The 20,902-nt window shown below is 40.2% G+C and overlaps 1 protein-coding gene across 3 annotated transcripts in view; it reads right to left on the minus strand.

The window, feature by feature from the left end:
* The window catches only part of DMXL2 (Dmx like 2), a 145,244-nt gene extending 132,237 nt beyond the window's left edge, over positions 1-13,007 (minus strand). For 2 of the 3 annotated variants that reach the window (XM_058541575.1, XM_058541574.1), the window contains exon 1: positions 12,474-13,005. In XM_058541575.1, the coding sequence (XP_058397558.1) occupies positions 12,474-12,560 (87 nt within the window). In that variant the 5' untranslated portion in view covers positions 12,561-13,005. Of the gene's footprint in view, positions 1-12,473 lie in introns of all 3 variants that reach the window. The other variant, XM_058541576.1, reaches the window with a different exon arrangement.
* Positions 13,008-20,902: the final 7,895 nt, after the last annotated feature.

The following is a 20,902-nucleotide window of genomic DNA, read 5'->3' on the forward strand; positions in this document are numbered from 1 at the left end:
TAAAACTCATAGAAGAAAATATAGGCAACACACTATTTGACATTGGCTTTAAAGGAATCTTTTCGGATGACATGCCTACCCAGACTAGGGAAACTAAAGAAAAAATAAACAAGTGGGACTTTATCAGATTAAAGAGCTTTTATAAGACAAATTAAACCGGAATCAAGATGAACAGACAACCAACCAGCTGGGAGAGAATATTTGCAAAACATACATCTGACAAGGGGTTGATCTCCATAATATATAAAGAACTCACACAACTGAACAACAAAAAAACAAACAACCCGATCAAAAAATGGGCAGAGGAAATGAAGAGACACTTCTCCAAGGAAGATATACAGATGGCCAATAGGCACATGAAAGGATGCTCAACATCACTAATCATCAGGGAAATGCAAATCAAAACAACACTAAGATACCACCTCACGGCCGTTAGAATGGCTATAATCACCAAGACAAAAAACAACAAATGTTGGAGAGGATGTGGAGAAACAGGAACCCTCATACACAGCTGGTGGGAATGCAAATTGGTGCAGCCTCTATGGAAAACAGTATGGAGATTCCTTAAAGAATTAAAAATAGAGATGCCCTATGATCCAGCCATCCCACTACTGGGAATCTATCCAACGCACCTGAAATCAACAATCCAAAGAGGCTTATGCACCCCTATGTTCATTGCAGCATTATTCACCATAGCCAAGAAGTGGAAGCAACCTAAGTGTCCCTCGACTGACGACTGGATTAGGAAAATGTGGTATATATATACAATGGAATACTACTCAGCCATAAAAAAAGACAAAATCGTCCCATTTGCAACAACATGGATGGGCCTGGAGCGTATTATGTTAAGTGAAATAAGCCAGAAAGAGAAAGACAAACACTGTATGATCTCACTCATATGTGGAATATAAACCAGCACATGGACAGAGAAAACTGGACTGTGGTTACCAGGGGCAGTGGGGGTGGGGGGTGGGCACAAGGGGTGAAGGGAGGCATATATATGGTGATGGACAAACAAAAATGTACAACCCAAAATTTCACAATGTTAGAAATCATTAAAACATCAATTAAAAAAAAAAAAAGGATAATGAAATACTATAAACAAATCAATATACAAAATCAATTATACAAAAATAAATCAATGTAATCAACCATGTAACAATCCGAAGAAGAAAAACTACATGACCATATCAATGGATGAAGAAAAACATTTGAAAATATTCAAGATCCCTTCATGATAAAAACTTGCAGCAAAAAAGGAATAGAAGGAAACTGTCTCAATCTTATAAAGGACATCTAAAACAAAAACAAAAACAAAACATACCCAGTGCAATAAGCACAACAAAGCAAATTAGACATGACTGAAGATAGGATTAGCAAATGGATTAGAAGAAGCCATCCAGAATGCTGCAGAGAAGGATACATAGAAAATACAGAAGAGAGGGTATGAGACATAGAAATAAAGTGAGAAGGTCTAATACATCTTTAATATATTAGTCTCATGAGGTTAATAGCTCAGAGGCAATATTTGAAGAGATAATTAGCTGAAGTTTTTCCAGATTTGCTGAAATATATCAATTTGCAGATTCATAAATCTCAAGAGTTCCAAACAAGATTGAAAAAACATATATGCACACTTAGACACGGTATAGTAAAACTTCAGAAAGCCAAAAAAAAAAAAAAACTTAAAAGCAGCTAGAGAAAAAATACAACTTTTAAGGAAGCAACAGTGGCAGCTGATTTTTCAACAGAAACAGTGGAGGCCCGAAGACAGAGGACTGACATCGTCAAGGTGCTGAAAAGAAAATACTGCCATCCTCAACCTAGCAAAAATGTCTTTCAAGAAGGAAATAAAATAAACATATTTTCATACAAAAAAATAACATTACAACACCAACACCAAAGGAAATTCTAAAGGAGGTTCTCCAAGAAAAAAGAAAACAATCCCAAATGGCACATGAGAGATGCAAGAAGGAATGAAGGGCAAAGTAATAGTAAACAGGTAGGTAAATCTAAATAAGCATTAACTATGTAAAATAATAATAATGTCTTATAGGGTTTATAAATATGAATACACTCATCACAGAAGAATAGATTATAAGCAGGAAGAGGGTAAAACCTGGTACAAAGGGTTCTTGTATTATCTGGAAGGACTATAAAGCCTCATCAGACTTTGGTTAAATGGTAACTTAAGAATGCATGTTATGATGGTAACTAAACACATTGTGGTGATCATCTCATAATGTATAAAAATATTGAATTGGTATGTTGTACAACTGAAACTAATATAATATTATATGTCAATTATACTTCAATAAAAAAGAATGTAAGTAATAAAAAAGGAATGCATGTTGTAATTTCTCAGGTAGAAACTGTACAACTTTCAGACTACTAGAGAGAAAAATGTGAATGAAAAAGAATACTCATTTCAAGAGGTAAGAAAGAAGAAAAACGGGAGCAAAGAACAAAGGGGACAAGTAGTAAGATGGTGGATTTAAACACAAACATGCCAGTAATTACATTAAATATAAGTGAATTAAAAGTTCTAGTTAACACAAAAGTTGTCAGGCTAAATTAAAAAAAGCCAACTATGGGATGTTTCAAAGACACAGATAGGAAACGTAACCATATACAGGCATATCTTGTTTTATTATGCTTTGGTTTATGGCGCTTTGCAGATTTGCATTTTTTACAAATTGAAGGCTTGTCGCAACCCTGCATCAAGTGTATCGGCGCCATTTTTCCAAGAGCATTTGCTCACTTTGTATCTCTGCGTCACATTTTGGTGATTCTCACCATATTTCAAACTTTTTCATTATTATTATATTTGTTATGGTAATCTGTGATCAGTGACCTTTGATGTTACTATTGTAATTGTTTTGGGGTACCAGGAACTCCATATAAGATGTCAAACTTAATCAGTAACGTGTTTGTGTTCTGAATGCTCCACTGACCGACCGTTCCCCCCTCTCTCTCCCTCTCCTCAAGCATCTCTATTCCCTGAGACACAACAATATCGAAATTAGGCCAGTTAATAACCCTACAATGGCCTCAAAGTGTTCAAGTGAAAGGAAGAGTTGCACGTCTTTCACTTTAAATCAAAAGCTAGAAATCTTGAAGCTTAATGAGGAAGGCGCGTCGAAAGACGAGACAGGCCCAAAGCTAGGCCTCTTGTGCCAAAGTTAGCCAAGTTGTGAATGCAAAGGAAAAGTTCTTGAAGGAAATTAAAAGTTCTACTCCAGTGAACATACAAATGATAAGAAAGTGAAACAGCCTTATTGCTGATATGGAGATAGTTTCAGTAGTCTGGATAGAAGATCATACCGGCTACAACATTCCCTTAAGCCAAAGCATAATCCAGAGCAAGGCCCTAACTCTCTTCAATTCTGTGAAGGCTGAAAGAGGTAAGTAAGCTGCAGAAGAAAAGTTTAAAGCTAGCAGAGGTTGGTCTCATGAGATTTAAGGAAAGAAGCCATCTCCATAACATAAAACTGCAAGGTGAAGCAGCAAGTGCTGATGTAGAAGCTGCAGCAAGTTATCCAGAAGATCTAGCTAAGATAATTAATGAAGGTGGCTACACTAAACAACAGATTTTCAATGAGTTGAAATGGCCTTATATTGGAAGAAGATGCCATCTAGGACTTTCATAGCTAGAGAGAAGTCAATGTCTGGCTTCAAAGCCTCAAAGGACAGGCTGACTCTCTTGTTAGGGGCTAATGCAGCTGATGACTAAGTTGAAGCCAATGCTCATTTACTATTCTGAAAATCGTAGGGCCTTTAAGAATTATGCCAAATCTACTCTGCCTGTGCTCTATAAATGGATCAACAAAGCCTGGATGACAGCACATCTGTTTACTACATGGTTTACTGAATATTTTAAGCCCAATGTTGAGACCTACTGCTCAGAAAAAAAAGATTCTTTTTAAAATATTACTGCTCACTGACAATGCACCTGGTCACCCAAGAGCTCTGATGGAGATGTACAATGAGATTAATGTTGTTTTCATGAGTGCTAACACAACATCCATTCTGCAGCCCATGGATCAAGAAGCAATTTCGACTTTCAAGTCCTATTATTTAAGAAATACATTTCATAAGGCTTTAGCTGCCATAGATAGAGATTCCTCTGATGGATCCGGGCAAAGTAAACTGAAAATCTCTTGGAAAGAATTTGCCATTCTAGATGCCATTAAGAACATGCATGGGAGGGCCGGCCCCGTGGCTTAGCAGTTAAGCGCGCGCGCTCTGCTGCTGGCGGCCCGGGGTTCAGATCCCGGGCGCGCATCGACACATCGCTTCTCCGGCTATGCTGAGGCCGCGTCCCACATACAGCAACTAGAAGGATGTGCAACTATGAAATACAACTATCTCCTGGGGCTTTGGGGGCAAAAATAAATAAATAAATAAATTGTTAAAAAAAAAAAAGAACATGCATGGGGCTGGCCTGGTGGCATAGCGGTTAACTTTGCACATTCGGCTTTGGCGGCCGAGGGTTCGCTGGTTCGGATCCTGGGCACGGACCTACTCACTGCTCATCAAGCTATGCTGAGGCAGCATCCCACATAGAAGACTCTCTATGACTCGCTCTCTCAACTCTACAGCTACAATATATAACTATGTAGTGGGGCTTTGGGGAGAAAAAAGAAAAAAAAGAGGCAGATTGGCAACAGGTGTTAGCACAGCACCAATCTTCCTCAAGAAAAAAAGAGAGGACATTCATGATGCATGGGAAAAGGTCAAAATATCAAAATTAACAGGAGTTGGGAGGAAGGTGAGTCCAACCCTCATGGATGACTTTGAGGGGTTCAAGATTGTGAAGGAAATAACTGCAGATGTCGTGGAAATAGCAAGAGAACTAGAATTATAAATGGAGCCTGCAGATGTGACTGAATTGCTGCAATCTCATGATTACACTTTAACAGATGAGGAGTTGCTTCTTATGGATGAGCAAAGAAAGTGGTTTCTTGAGATGGAATCTACTGCTGGTGAAGATGCTGTGAAATTGCTGAAATGACAACAAAGAATTTAGAATATTACATAAACTTCGTTGATAAAGCAGCGGCACAGTTTGAGGGGACAGACTCCAATTTGAAAGAAGTTCTACTGTGGGTAAAGGGCTATCAAACAGCATCGCATGCTACAGAGCAAGTGTTCCTGACAGGAAGAGTCAATCGATGTGGCATATTTCATCGCTGTCTTATTTTAAGAAACTGTCACAGCCACCCCAGCCTTCAGCAACCACTGATCAGTCAGCAGCCATCGACATCGAGGCAAGACCCTCCACCAGCAACAAGATGATGACTTGCTGAAGGCTCAGATGATAGTTAGCATTTTTTAGCAATAAAGTATTTTTAATTAAGGTATGTACATTGTTTTTTCAGACATAATACTATAGTAATAAACTACAGTATAGTGTAAACATAACTTTTATACACACTGGGAAACCAAAAAATTCATGTGACTTGCTTTATTGCAATGTTCACTTTATTGCAGTGGTCTAGAACAGAATCCAAAATACCTCCAAGGTATGCCTGTAGAGAAGTTGCAAGTAAAAGGATGGAAAAAGATAAACTTCGAAAATGCTAACCAAAAGAAAGCTGATAAGGCTATATTAATATCAGATAAGGTAGACTACAGAAAGCACCACCAGAGATTTAAAAAAAGAAAAAGGAGTACTTCATAATGATAAACAGGTCAATTCTCCAGGAAGATATAATCATTTTAAATTTGTAAGCACAAATAAAGGAAAAAATTGACAAATCTGCAAGACGACAGGGATAAATCCATACTCATAGTAGGTTTTTAATACATGTCTCTCAGTAGAAAATGAATAAGCAGACAGAAAAGCAGTAGTTTTAGAAGATTTAAACATCACAGGATGAAAACATCATGCCTTAGTATGAATTAAATTTAATATTGTTATTCCTGAGAGGGCTCAATTTTTAGAGGAAGTGGCCCTAAAGAAACATGTTTCCAATGATAATCTAACAGAATATTATTTATGGCTTTCAAATTATCCCACCAAATTATCACGTACAGTGTTTAAAGGACTCTATTCAGTGACCCCTTTATACCTCTGACTTCTCTATCAGAGGGATATAAGATATATATATATAAGATCTTATTTTTCAGGCATTGAGGATGGGAGGAGAGGGGAGCATTAAAGGAGCCCTCAGCAATCATTAAATGAGAAGGTTTGAGAATAAAAAGCACAGGCAATTGGTTTCACATTTACACATCAAGTCCCAGGGTTATGTGAGCTATCTCTAAGAGAAAGAAAATGCAGTCATACTACCTGTGTAAGACGCACCTGCTTCCTCAATAACAGGTCCTATCCTGTTACATCCTGAATTAGGGTACTAGAGCTAAAACATAATGCAAAAAGATTCTACAAACTCAAAAAGATTGAAAACTCTAAAAATTCTATTAAAATATTTGACTTCCAAACTTGTTTTAAAAAATAACCCACAATGGGCCGGCCCCGTGGCTTAGCGCTTAAGTGCACGCGCTCCGCTGCTGGTGGCCCGGGTTCGGATCCCAGGTGCGCACCAACGCACCGCTTCTCCGGCCATGCTGAGGCCGCATCCCACATACAGCAACTAGAAGGATATACAGCTATGCCATACAACTATCTACTGGGGCTTTGGGGGAAAAATAAATAAATAAAAATTATAAAAAAAATTAAAAAAATAACCCACAAGCTACAAGAGCCTTACTAAATCTGAATTACAGATAGTCTCTATTATTATCTCCTTTTAAATACCGCTTTGCGTTCTATCATAGAAGGAAATTAAATTGGTCAGGCATGACTTGTTTTTCCACTGTGCCATTGCAGTTGTAACCCAACATCCTGTGCTCTTTTTGATGATTAAATACTGAGACCCTAATTTGTTCTAAAAATTTCTCAGGATCCAAGTTAAGATACCGATTATAATTTCTAAAGTCATCTTTCAAATACCCAAAATCCTAAGAACAGAAAGTAAAGGAGTAAACATATTTGGGGGGTGGAGAACCTGAACACCATCACACTGGCCCCATCTCCCACTCCATACTGCACTGTGACAGTCTCAGGCAACCACCATCCACCAGACGCTGAGGATACAATCATAAACAAGGGCCTCCATCTCGACTGTGAGCCCAAAGACCCACTACTTCCTGAACGCTCTGCATGGCTTATTCCCTGAGCCAGAAAGGGGGCCAGCCTCCCTGACTATAAAGTCTGACCAACAGTCTTGTACGTACAAGTGGAGGGGCGATACACAACAGAGACTCCAGACCTATAGCCTCACCACAATCACTGTGTGTTTCTGGTCCACTTTCTCTTTTGCCCCTTGGAAATCTCTAGAGAAATCCATATAATGCTCATTTCAGGTCTGAATACTTAAAGAGAAGCTAATTTAAGAAACTCATTTTAGAGACGAAAAACCGAAATAAGTTTAAGTGATTTAGCCAAAGTCATATAAAGTAGCTGGTCTCTGACATCCCATTTCTGGAGAGGCATTATTCCATTATTCAGGACTGTACCCCAGTTTCTGGGTAGCTGCTAAGAGTCTTCTCACTGCGAGGAAGGCTAACTAACAATCTACACAGGGACATAAGTAAGAACTTACATATTCATACTCACCTACAGGATAACACCAAACACAAGCCCACAAACTCTGAAAGGTAACAATTTCAACAAATAAGAAGCTACTCTCCAAGAACCAATGGGCCAATTTCTCTTGAAAAACAGGTCCAATCTAAATTCTTGACTTCTGTCTTTCCCTTTAATCTCAGCGTAGGCTGTCAATAGGTGTATGAGTTGTTACACCTATTGATAACCAGTACAGAAGCATTTTTCTGTCCACCTTCCCAATTCCCCTGGCCAAAAGTGATCTCTTACTCCTCTTGAATTCCTACGAGAATTTAAGTGCCTCACAATACCACATAGCTGGCCTGCTGTGGTTAAGAACATGTCTTAACTCTCCTAGTAGATTACCAGGTCCCTACACTTCTTTAATAAACTCCCTGAGGGGCCGGTCCAGTGGCATAGCAGTTAAGTTAGCATGCTCCAGCTTCAGCAGCCCACGGTTTGCAGGTTCAGATCCCGGGCACGGACCAACACATCACTCATCAAGCCACACTGTGGCAGCATCTCACATACAAAATAGAGGAAGATGGGCACAGATGTTAGCTCAGCAACAATCTTCCTCAAGGAAAAAGAGGAAGACTGGCAACAGATGTTAGCTCAGGGCCAATCTTCCTCACCAAAAAAATATAAATAAATAAATAAACAAACTCCCTGAAATTTATTGTTCTTTTTTTCTTTTAATTTCTACAGACCCTCGCACACCTATGTGTTCAACGAACATCTGCTAAATGTATAAACAGGCTGATCATTTTCAAAGTTCAGTGTTGTCATAATTCTAGGACTGGAATGTTATTATACTACAATAGAATTAAAATATATCTAAATGCCAGAAAAAGTGGTCATACAACATTATCTTCTAACTTTTAAATGAATGTTTTTCATTCATTACTAGCTTTCTGGTGGTACTTTAAGAAAAAACAAAACAATAACAAAAGTCAAGAAATGTCAGAATACAGATGTTTTCCTAAAAAGCTATGGGTAATGGTTGCAAATTATATTTTTCAACTTTCTAAGGGTGTTTGCTATTTAAGAAAGAAGTTCTGTGTTTTAAAAAAAAAATCACTTTTGTGAAGGAATAGTCACCGAATAATTTATCCTTTATATTACACCATTCCTTGGCTTTCATGGTTCTTGCCATCCAGAAAGGCCTAATACCTCTCTCTGTCTTTCCAAATGTCAATCTTCTGTGAAATCTTTATCTTCCCAACTACGTGTGATCTCTTTCATCTGCCTTACATTATAATTATATCCATCATTTTCAATCTCTGCCAGTATATTATAAGCTCCCTGACAGTGGAAATGACTTACTAATTTTTGTAAACTTTGATCAATGTGCTGAATTCATCAGATTGGAATAACATCAACTGCCCTTATACTCCTGAAAATATGGCCTGCACCCCTTAGGGCCAAAATGTGAAAAAATTTAAATTATATTAATTATCAGCATGTACCATCTTATTTTAATTAATATTTTAATGTGTACAGAAAAGCAGGAAAAAAAAGAACTATTTTTCAGGAGAGTAATAAACAACATAAATAAGAAGAAATTTACACTATCTATTGCATTAAGCCTTAAACATTTAGTTATCTACAAGAAGGTAGTTGGAAATGTCTCAATGGCAAAATAAAGTACAACAGAGCTCAAACATGGTAGAAGACCATCTCTTTGGACTATCCGGGACCTGACTTATTGCAGGATAACAGTATTTCCAGAACTTAGATCTTATATTGAAAAGAAGAGAATGATCAAAAGGTGATATATACAACCATATTTATAAAACCACAATCGAGTGTTTTTAAAAACTGCTCACTCTCAAAACACAAGTGAAAACCGTCATAGCTCACACGTTAGCACTAAAAGTACACACATCACTGGGACTGTCGCTACAAACTGCACCACCACGTCAACATAGCCCAGATTGGGCCATGGTGACATAACCAAGCAGTCAATCACAGCCCAGCTGATCACACCACCCACCACACACAGCACAACATATATAAGGCACTGTTTTTAAATTACAATGTCACGAACACTTCAAAATCCTTTCAGAACAATTCCTTTTCAAAAACTTTCAGTTTATGGACTCCGAAATAAATGATCTACTCTATTTTGAAAAGGTCCTCAGGTTATCATGAAACACACTATTGGCTAAGAACCACTGGCTAGTTGCAAGATAGTCTTTCCTTCTACACTGGCCATATCTAGGCCTTACACACACACATACACACACCCTTCACAGCAAGCACTCGGATAGGAAAAAAACATACTACAGAGAAAAGCTCACCAGATGAGAAGTCACAAGACCTCCATTCCAGCCCTGGCTGGTCCCTTTTTTAGTCATCTGACCCAGAACTAGTTTTTTCATCTGATCACTATACATATCAAATAGCATGCTCTATGTAAAGGAGCTTTACTTATTTTTTTAATTTTATTTTTACTATTCTAATATAGGTATTCGAATAATCATTAGTTGATTCTAGAGTACATGAAAACAGCTTGTTCTCATCTTTTTTTACGCAAATCTGTTCTTCATAGAGTCCAAAAGGTCATTTCTAGTTCATGGCAAAATTATAACTGGACCAGTACATTCAAACTAAGATACTAAAATGAGATGATGAGAAACATGGGTTTGTAAATGCCAAAAGACCAAAACAGTCAGCGTTACAGGTAGGCATCCTAAACCAGGTGAATTCTGAGTCATATTTGGGAACATGAAAAGCAAGGATTCTCTTGTTGCAACATAAAAATGCGGGCTAGAGTCAGATTAGTATGTCTATAGCAGAGGGGCCAAGGTGAGGAGTACATATAATCAAATATCAAGTCCAAGATGGCAGAAGAACATCCGACAAGTTTCAATTTCATAACACAGCTATTAGGAACAACTACATATTCTTGAGGCAAGAATGATACGGTGACATGCTATTTGAAGAAAATTATCCCAGTAGCTGTGTGGAGGGTGAACTAAAGTGATCAGAGGTGAGGGTCAGAAAAACCAGTTTGGAAGCTTTTATATTAATACTAATAAGGTTCTACGATAAGGTGGTAACTAAGGACATGCAAAGGGGTAAATGTGATAGACACTGCAGAGTCAGCTAGACTTGGCGATAGGTTGAATTAGGGAGGTGGAAAAGATTTGAAAATGATTCCAAGGACCTGGTCATGGATGGCCTACAGCATAACCACATCTGCACAGCACTAACAGTTCTTGCACTGGCTTTTCCAGACTGCATTGAACTTGTTTAGCACTATATACCAGCCCTGCAGTGAGATATTGCTCCACTTTAGATGGAAACAGAAAACTACCACCACCATGATAGTGTGGAAATACTCCATAAGTCAAAGTTCCAGATTTGTTTCTTGATGGAGGAAGCCTGCTCTTCTAACCCTGGGGAACTTCCTCCCCACCTACACAATTGGGGGAGAGGGAAATTTCTTTTCTCTCTGTCCTGAAGATTCTCTACACACTTGAAGTCCAAGCTCAATTCTATATGGATCTTGTAGGTCACATGAAGACAAAACACAGATGACAGCATTGATAGAGACAGATGTAACAATACAAATCAGGCAAACTATGTTTTTAAAGGATTCATTCTAAACTGGAATAAAGCTAAGTTGATTACATTTAGAAATTAAAATGGCCAGAAAGCAACCTTATGGGGTTATTTTTAAAGTATCACAATGATAGATAAATTCCGTTCCAGAATGCACTGTGCTACATAATGATTCTGCAGTTTTGCAGGAGCTTTTCTTATGTCCGCAGCTTTAAAAACATGCTGTTGGAAAGCAGACATCAGATCAAAGTGTCTCCCTCGTCTAAAAAGCATACCATTATGCATTTCCTATTTTATCAAGCAGAACAGTTATCAATAACAATGTGTATTTAATTGTTGTCTGATTGCCCACAATTCCTTCTAAGGAAAACCATGTATAAATTTAATACAAAAAAGGAACTCATGCTAATCCATGGGAGTCCATCTACGGGTAAAAGAAGCTTGGTTTGAATTAGCTATACTACTAACAACATCCCCTTCTCAAAAGGACTAATCCGTCCAAGCTGGTTGAGAAACATGTCTATTTCATCGAGATTTTAAACGGGTTCTAACATGTTATTGTTTACATACACTTTACTCGCACAAACAGGAAAAACACTGTCATAAAATTTTCACATTGTCAGCTTAAAAACAAATAGCATGCAGCCTACCTTGCAAACGGATTAAAATACTACCTAGTAAGGCTACTAACTGTGACCTCTTAATAAATAAGAGCTCTCCATGCCACTGTCACTCTAACCCTTCCATACGAAATTTTTGGGGGGCAGAGAATGAATTTTTCTAAGATTCCGCATATCAGCAGATACAGAGGGTCGGGTCGGGTTTACAGCCACAGGCTCCAGCAGCTCCTCGCTGCCTTAACACAGCGAGCAGGCGTAGCATCGCCTCCACGCTCTGAGACAAGAGCAAGCCTCTTCGCCTCCACGCCAAGAGCAGGTGGGAAACGGACGCTCCGGTGTTTCAGCGGTTGCAACCACCTTCCTTCACCGCAGACCCAGGGCTGCCCTAGGAAAGGAACCTTCTAGTCCAGTCACCCCCGGGGCCCGTTTGCTGAGGGCGGACAGTGCGGTGGATTCCTAATCCTTTCCCCTTACGGTAATTTCCTACACCAGCCTCAGGACTCACATCCCACGCACCCCCGCCCCCCCGTTAAATAGGGCTGCAAAGGGGGCGCGGGTGGGGCCCACCAACACCTCGCAATCCCCCGGGGAGGTGTGGGCCCGGGACAGGAGTCACGGCACCGGCGTCCCGACCCCAGTCTCTCCCCCTCGGGCTCCCGGACGCCGCTCACCGTGAAGGGGACATCCCCGACGCTGCCCACGGAGTAGCAGTTGTCTCCAGGGTTGACAGCCCCGGTGAGGACCTGATGCAGATGCATCTCCGGAGCACGGGCTGGCCAGGCGAATGCACCAGAGCCCCGCGCCCGGCCCTCCTCCGGCCGCGAGAGCCGCTTCCCGCTCCGCCTCCCTCGAGACCCACCCTGCGATGGCTCCGGCTTAACGCCTCACCCCCCTTTCGCCTTCCCCTCGCCTCGTCCCTGCCATGAGAGCTTCTCCACCGCCGCCGCCGCCCCGATCGCCGCTCGGCTGCGGAAATGCCCGGATGCTCCCACTGCCTGCTGCACCGGCGCACAAATGCGGGAGGAGGGCAAGGGTGCCCGTGAGGCGGAGGGGGGCTGGGGGGCCGGGGGAGCGCGCGAGCCGGGCGCGTGCTGGAAGGGACGCTCCCCCTGAGGGAGATGGGCGGCACGCCCGCCCGCGCGCCCACCCGCCCGGGAGCGACGGTCGAGTGGGAGGGTACACCCCCTCCTCCTGCGGCTAAACTCTTAGCTCAGTCCTTCTTCCCCGCCCCGCTTTGCGCGTGCGCGCGCAGTGGTTTCCAGGGCAATTGCGCGCGCCGTGCGGACCCTCGTCCCGGGATTGCGCGCGCAGACCTGCGGGAGTTCCCTGGGAGCCTCCCGGCTGCGGCCGCTGGGGGCGGGAGCGGGGGCGGGGCTGAGGCAGCTCGGGGCCACGCAGCAGTGCAACTGTGGGGACACCCCGCTGGTCTATTTTGCTGAGTGTTTGATCCCTTCCCGAGTACACTGTGTGATGATGGTCAGCGCAGTTGACCTCTGGAGGTCTCGCGTCACTGGGAAATTCCCCCTCGGGAAATCTTAGATCCCTTAGGGCTTTCTTAAAGTACGGTACATAAGCTATTTCATTTTACATCAAAAATAAAGGTATCTTGCAACTGTTTGGAGAAGCCGTACTCTCCCGACAGCAAATTATTTTGCTCCCACCTTTTGTCACGGATGTTCTAGACAGCAAAAGGGCCCCCTAGAGACGAGTGACTCCTCTGGACGCTTTTTTCATGCGTGATGTCATGGATTCGCAGAATCGCCTGATTTTTCCAGGCTGTCTGCTAAACTTTGAGTGATTGATACAGGGGTCAAATCCCTGCTCCACATCAATTTATCACAAATTTTTGAGCCTATACTGTGTATATGTCACTAGGGCAAGGAAGTAGAAGGAATACCAAGACACCACTATCTACAAAACCAGGCAAAACGTCAAAAGTCTTACGATTGCGACACTAAAGTCTATGCACCACAGAAAAGGAAGAATACTTTTGACTAAGGGAATGGGTAAAATGTTATAGGGACGCTGACATAAATGCTGGGTAGAATTTTGGCAGGCTGAGATGGACAAGAAACCCTCCATTCAAATAGAGAACATAGCATGAGCTAAGGCTTAGAGGTGTAAAAACAACGGGATGTGTTAGAGGAACAAAGACTCGATTAATGTTTGAGGCAGATGATATATAGGGAAAGGAAATAATAGTTAAGAAGAGATAAAGGAACCAAGAGGTAGCTTGTAGCCTGCCTGAAGATGGACAGCTTTGAATGCTCCACTAAGAAACTGAGATTTCATTCTGCATGCAGTGGGCGTCCATCAAGTGTTTCTGAGCAGACGTTTATGCAATCAGAGCTGCTTTAGAAAGATGACTTTGTAGCCTTGTGAAGGCGAATTACAAGGGTGGGGAAGATAGGAGGCAAAGGCCTGGCACAAGTTGGTAATCTGTTCAGTGGAAAGGAGAAGGAGTCAAAGATAATTACCAATGACCCTTTTCGAGGTCCCTAATTCATACCCCTCATCATTCCCACGCCATTTACCTTCATTTCAGACCTCATCATTTCTCATTTAATTACCGTAATAGCCTCCTAACTAGCTTGAGTGCCTTCCATCTCTTGCTCTCCAATCCATCCACCACACTACAGCCAGAGAAACCTTTTTAAAGGAAAACTTCCTCTGCTTAAAATCCTCGCTCCCTGCAGGTTAAAATCTAAATGCCTTAGCTTGGCTGACAAGCCCATTCATTCTAGCTTCTACCTAATCTTCTTCTCTTATCTCAGGCTGTTCCCTGACACTCACTATGCTCCAGCCCCACTGAGCTGTTTGCTGTTTCCAGAACATACTGTGTTCTTTCATGCTTCCTTGTCTTGGTTCATGCTTTTTGTTCTGTCTGGAAGGCACTTCCTTCTCTTGTTGACCTGACAAACCACAATTTAGTTTAGAAGTCACCTATTCAGTAAAGCCTTCCTTGTCCACCCCCAAATACCTTGAGGCTTCCTCCTTTTGAGACACACGTATCATGTAGTGATCTAAGTATTGTTTTGTGTCTGTTTCTTCTACTAGAGTCTTAGATATTTCAAGTCAGGATCAGTATCTTTTTTTTTTTTTTTTTTTTTTTATTTATTTTTTTCCCCCAAAGCCCCAGCAGATAGTTGTATGTCATAGTTGCATATCCTTCTAGTTGCTGTATGTGGGACGCGGCCTCAGCATGGCTGGAGAAGCGGCACGTCGGTGCGCGCCCGGGATCCGAACCTGGGCCGCCAGCAGCGGAGCGCGCGCACTTAACCACTAAGCCACTGGGCCGGCCCAGGATCAGTATCTTATTTTCTCTGTTTCCCCAGTGCCTAAATCATCGTACTTTATTTGCTGATATATAAGATTTGAATGTGAATAAGAGCACCCAATTTTACAAGAAAAATGTACGGGGTAAAAAAGCACCTTTCATTATACACATATTTATTTGTGTTTGTGAAAGTGTTTAAATGATTTTACAGTGGTTTTGTGGAGGGAAATATTATATGCTCATGTTAATATCCATACGGTATATTGGATTCTAGGAAATCACAGGTTCTTTATATTTAATTATATACTACTAACCACAAATAAAAGTGCTAAGTCATATAGCTAAAAAAAAAAAAACGGTGAAAATACAGCAGACAACAAAATACACACACACAAAAAAAATGATCAGTAAAGAAGCCCCATGCTATGCATAAAGTGTCATAAAGGCAAATAATGGTGCTGCATCTTGGTGCTGTCAGCTAAAAAGCCTGCCACAATATCGAATAAATTTTAGAGAATTCCTGTATATATAGCATATATCAGTGAAAATTAGTATAAAGCAGGTAGTTAAATACAATAAATTTAAATAAATTCCTTTACAGGAAGGTTTAATACATGTAGACAAACATTTCAGTAAAAACTGAAACAAAACATACAGCAAAATAATAAATTTGAAGAAACTCCAACATCATGTTCATACTTAGAATAAAGGCAAATATTTTACTAAATATTAATATACATTGAATAACAGGAAAAAATTGAATATGTGTTATAGAAGCTAGTGTTTTAGTGACTAATAGCTGCATAACAAGATAGGAATACTGTTTCTAAGTATCATGAAGAGTTTAATCTTTACCCTCAAAACTTAGATATTTTCAAAGCATGAAAACTGTTGCTACTACTGGATCCTAAACAAATCTCTTAATCTTCAACATTTACTGCATTAGAAACTGAGTCAAAACCATCATCAAACAATAAATTGTACTCAGTTGTCAAAAGCATTATTAATTCCACATTATTTAAACCATTTCACAATTCGCTCTTGTTTTACAGCATTCCCTGAGGTTTTGACCCATTCACACAGTTGTGACATTGTAAGCCTTTCCTTCTTACTTTTGGTATCAACTCAAAATCTGAAACCTGCACCTACCTGTTCCTCTCTTCCTCATGAATCCTTTAAATGACTTCCAGATAGCAACATCTCAGGGTGCAACTGGCTAGTTAAGTCTCCCAGAATTACAGCTGAGCTTTTTCTTGTCCAATCTGATCAACCAAAACTCATTCCAGACTAATATGGCAAGTTTCCTTAGTAGCCCACCCACCAGGACACCTGCACCATGTTTTAACTGCCCACAATTTCATTTCTTCCTTATTCATCCAACCTTTTGCATGGACCTAGAAATGAAGTGGGGATTCTTTCTTCTGATCTAAAAATGGCTTTTTTCGGATTAGAAAAAGTATCAGTTTTGTGTCATTTATAAAACAAGCCAATACAATTGTAAGGTATAATCTCTCACCGCCACAAGTTTTAATAGTAACAAATGTTGTACTTTTGAGGTTGGGTTTAATGGTACATTGGATGTCAGAGGAACTTAGTTTCCCAGTAGTAATTACATACCCATATATACTAGTTATCTATTACTGTATAAAAAATTATCCCAAAACTTAGTGGCTAAAATCAACAAAAAACACACAGTTTCTGTGCATCAAGAATTCAGTAGCGGCTTAGTTGGCAGAGTCCCTCAAGATGTCAGCTATATATTGAATAAAAGAAGCTAGACACAAAAGACCACATATTGCATGATTACATTTAGATTAAGATTTCTGAAAAGGCAAATCTATAGACACAGAAAATACATTAGTGGTTGCCTGGAGCTCGTAGTGGAACGGGAAGTAACTGTAAATGGACGTGAGGTTTCTTTTGGCATGATGGAACTATTCTAAAATTAGATTGTGGTCATGGTTGTGCAACTCTGTAAATTTTCTAGAAATCTTGAATTGTACACTTAAAATTCATGAATTTTATGGTAAATAAAATATAACCTCAATAAAGCTATCTAAAAAAGAAGTGTCAGCCAGAGCTACAGTCATATGAAGGCTTGGCTGAGACTAAAGGACGTGCTTCCAAGAAGGCGCGCTCTCGTGGCTAGCAAGTTGACCCTGGTGTTTAACTGAAGGCCTTGGTTCCTCACTATGTGGCCTCTCCATAGGGCTGTAGGAGTGTCCTGAAGACATAGCAGCTGGCTTCCCCAAGAGCAAGGAAGCCAAGAGAGAGACCAAAATGGACTTCAGTGTCTTTTATAACCTAGCCTCATAAGTCACACACCTTCACGTCCACCACATGTTATTGGATACACAAGCCGGCCATGATGGGAGAATATTTCCCAAGAGAGTGAATACCCGGAAATGAGAGTCACTGGGGGCCAACTTGGAGACTGACTACCACGTCACAGAACTCAAGGATTTTATCTTCGAGCATCAAGGGGCATCATTGGTATCATTCTTTCTTACTTACAGAAGTAACTGGAATTTCTACTCATAAATCTAGAGTGCCGTAATGCTGATCTTTGATATATCTGTTGTTATCAGTTCTTTATTGGTGAACTATCTAAATGCTTTAAATATTGAATTTCCCAAGTGAGTCCATTTGTTTGTCTGAGGGGTCTAATACTCGTGGTTTTAAATGTTGCCTCCACTTGTGGATAACTTACACTTTTCTTACAGATGTCTAACACTTTAAGCTGCTATTTTCTTCGGTTGATAGCAATAAAAGCCCTGACTCCCTATTACTTCTTCATTTTGCAAAGTGTATTACACTAAGCCTGAAATTGATGTAGTAGTGATGCCTTCATTGCTTTTGAGTCCTAAGCTATAGTGGTAACGTATCTTAATCTAAAACATTGAGAGAATGACACTGTTTCAGTTATATATTGCTGTGTAACAAACTACTCTAAAATTTAGTAGCTTACAACAACAATGATTTATTATTTCTTATGCTCTGTGGATTGGGTGGGGAGTTCCTCTGCTGGTTTCACTTGGGATCACTCATGTAGCTGCATTCAGTTGGAGGGGTCACCGGGGGTAAGAAGGTCCAAGATGGCCTCATGGCTGGCAGTTGATGCTAGTTGTTGGCTGAGGTGCCTTGGTTCCCATTCATGTGGCCTCTCATCCTCCACAGGCTAAACTGACTTCTATGGCAATCTCAGGCCTAATCTTGAAGGTTACACACAGAGTCACTTCTACCACAGTCCTTGGTCAAAACAAGTCACAGGGTCAGCACAGATTCAAGGGCTAGGGAAATAAATTCCATCTTCTGATGGGAGGAACAGGAAAGTCACATTGCAAAGGGATATGGGAGGAATTATCGTAGCCATCTTTGCAAACATTCTTTATCACAGAGCCAAACTTTACCTCTAATCATCTCTATGGCCTCTGATTTGTTATTTTTGCTTTGTTTTAATTGAGAATATCACTTAGAGAATGAAAAAAATTAGGTATTTGCTATGACGTCTTTCTCTGCCAGAGACAGCATCAAATTACTGTCTTCTTGGTAACTACACCTTAGAATCTTAGCTATTTAACTCACATCTTAAGCTTCTGGCTTTTTTTTTTTTCCTTTTTGCTGAGGAACATTAGCCCTGAGCTAACATCTGTGCCAATCTTCCTCTACTTTATGTGTGGGTCACCACCACAGTGTGGCTGATGAGTGGTGTAGGTCTGCGCCTGGGACCTGAATCCATGAACCCGGGCTGCAGAAGTGGAACGTACCAAACTTAACCACAATGCCGCTGGGCTGGCCCCAAGCCTTAGGTTTTTTATCTCTAATATGGATGTATTGAACACAGGGCAATTTTTAAACACTTGAGATGAATCTTTATGAATCTTATAAGAAGGTGAATAAGGTAAGTTTTGATCTAATTGGATTCTTTTGTTGCTAGGATCCAAGAAGACTGATCATCTTAGAGGAATTGTAGCAAATGGTTCATATCTTTGCAGTCACTATTTATGGTTGTACTGTGAAAAGTAAGATGCTCTACAAATATAACTGATTTTCTTAAATATCAATGTTTAGTGGTTTCATAAACTCATTTAAGTGAGAGCTTAAGTGGGAACTAATTTTTTTTAATATTTTCTCATTTAAATAATTATTATGTAGAGAAGACAAGACATGACATGAACTGGCCTCTGCTTATCTTTCCAACTTCATATTTTGATATTCTTGACCTCTAAAGATATGTTGCAACCACACGTCAGTAATTCCTTTGATCTTTCAACTTCTGGAAACTCACTACTTCACCTACCTAGAAACTCCCTCACCACCACCATCACTATCACCACCACCACCACCACACCCTTGCCTGACTAATTTTTACTCTTCCTTAAGAATTCAGTTCAGAAGCCCCTATCTCTAGAGAGCTTTGCCCAGGGTGAATTAGATCCCTTAGTTACGCATTCCTACAGGTATTTCCTTCCCTTATCTGTCTAGAGGGCAGGAATTGTGTCTTGTTGACAATTGCTGAATGCCTTCTCCATTATCTGTTTTCTCTTCATTAGAATCTCCAGGGTTGTTTTTGTTTTTGTTTTTGTTTTTTTTATTGGGGTCATAATAGTTCATAACATTGTGAAATTTTAGTTGTACTTTATTGTTTGTCAGTCACCATATAAGTACGTCCCTTCACCCCTTGTGCCCACCCCCCAACTCCCATCCCCCTGGTAACCACCAACTGTTTGTTGGTTGATCTTCCATATATGAGTGAAATCATGCCCTGTTTGTCTTTCTCTGTCTGGCTTATTTCACTTAACATAATACCCTCCAGGTCCATCCATGTTGTTGCAAATGGGACTATTTTGCCTTTTCTTATGGCTGAGTAGTACTCCACTGTATATATATATATATCACATCTTCTTTATCCAATCATCTGTTGATGGACACTTGGGTTGCTTCCACTTCTTGGCTATAGTGAATAATGCTGCAATGAACATAGGGGTGCATAGGTCTCTTTGGATTATTGATTTCAGGTTCTTTGGATAAATACCCAGTAGTGGGATAACTGGATCATAAGGTATTTCTATTTTTAATTTTTTGAGGAATCTCCATACTGTTTTCCATAGAGGCTACACCAGTTTGCTTTCCCACCAGCAGTGAATTAGGATTTCCATTTCTCCACAACATGTCCAACATTTGTTATTTTTTGTCTTGGTGATTATAGCCATTCTCACGGGTGTAGGGTGATATCTTAGTGTAGTTTTGATTTGCATTTCCCTGATGATTAGTGATGTCAAACATCTTTTCATGTGCCTATTGACCATCTGTATATCTTCCTTGGAAAAATGTCTGTTCATATCCTCTGCCCATTTTTTGATTGGGTTGTTTGTTTTTTTGTTGTTCAGTTGTGTGAGTTCTTTATATGTTATGGAGATTAACCCCTTGTCGGATGTATGATTTGCAAATATTTTCTCCCAGCTGGTGGATTGCCTTTCATTTTGATCCTGGTTTCATTTGCCTTGCAGAAGCTCTTTAGTCTGATGAAGTCCTACTTGTTTATTTTATCTTTTGTTTCCCTTGTCCGAGTGGACATGGAATAGAATCTCCAGTTTTTAGCTGGGAAATAGATGCCTGGAATAAAGACCACATTTCCTGCCTACTGTGTTGCTAGTTGGTATTGTGGGTAAGTTCTGACCAATGAGATGTTAGCTGAAGATGAGATGTAGAGCAGTTTCTGGAAATTTTCCTTAAAAGGTAGCTATCATACCCTTTATGCTTTCATCCTTCCTTCCTCCATCCTGTTTCCCTAGAATATAGATGTGATGGCTGGAGCTCCAT

The sequence above is a fragment of the Diceros bicornis genome, chromosome 5 (genome assembly GCF_020826845.1).
Source record: "Diceros bicornis minor isolate mBicDic1 chromosome 5, mDicBic1.mat.cur, whole genome shotgun sequence".
NCBI classification, from domain to species: domain Eukaryota; kingdom Metazoa; phylum Chordata; class Mammalia; order Perissodactyla; family Rhinocerotidae; genus Diceros; species Diceros bicornis.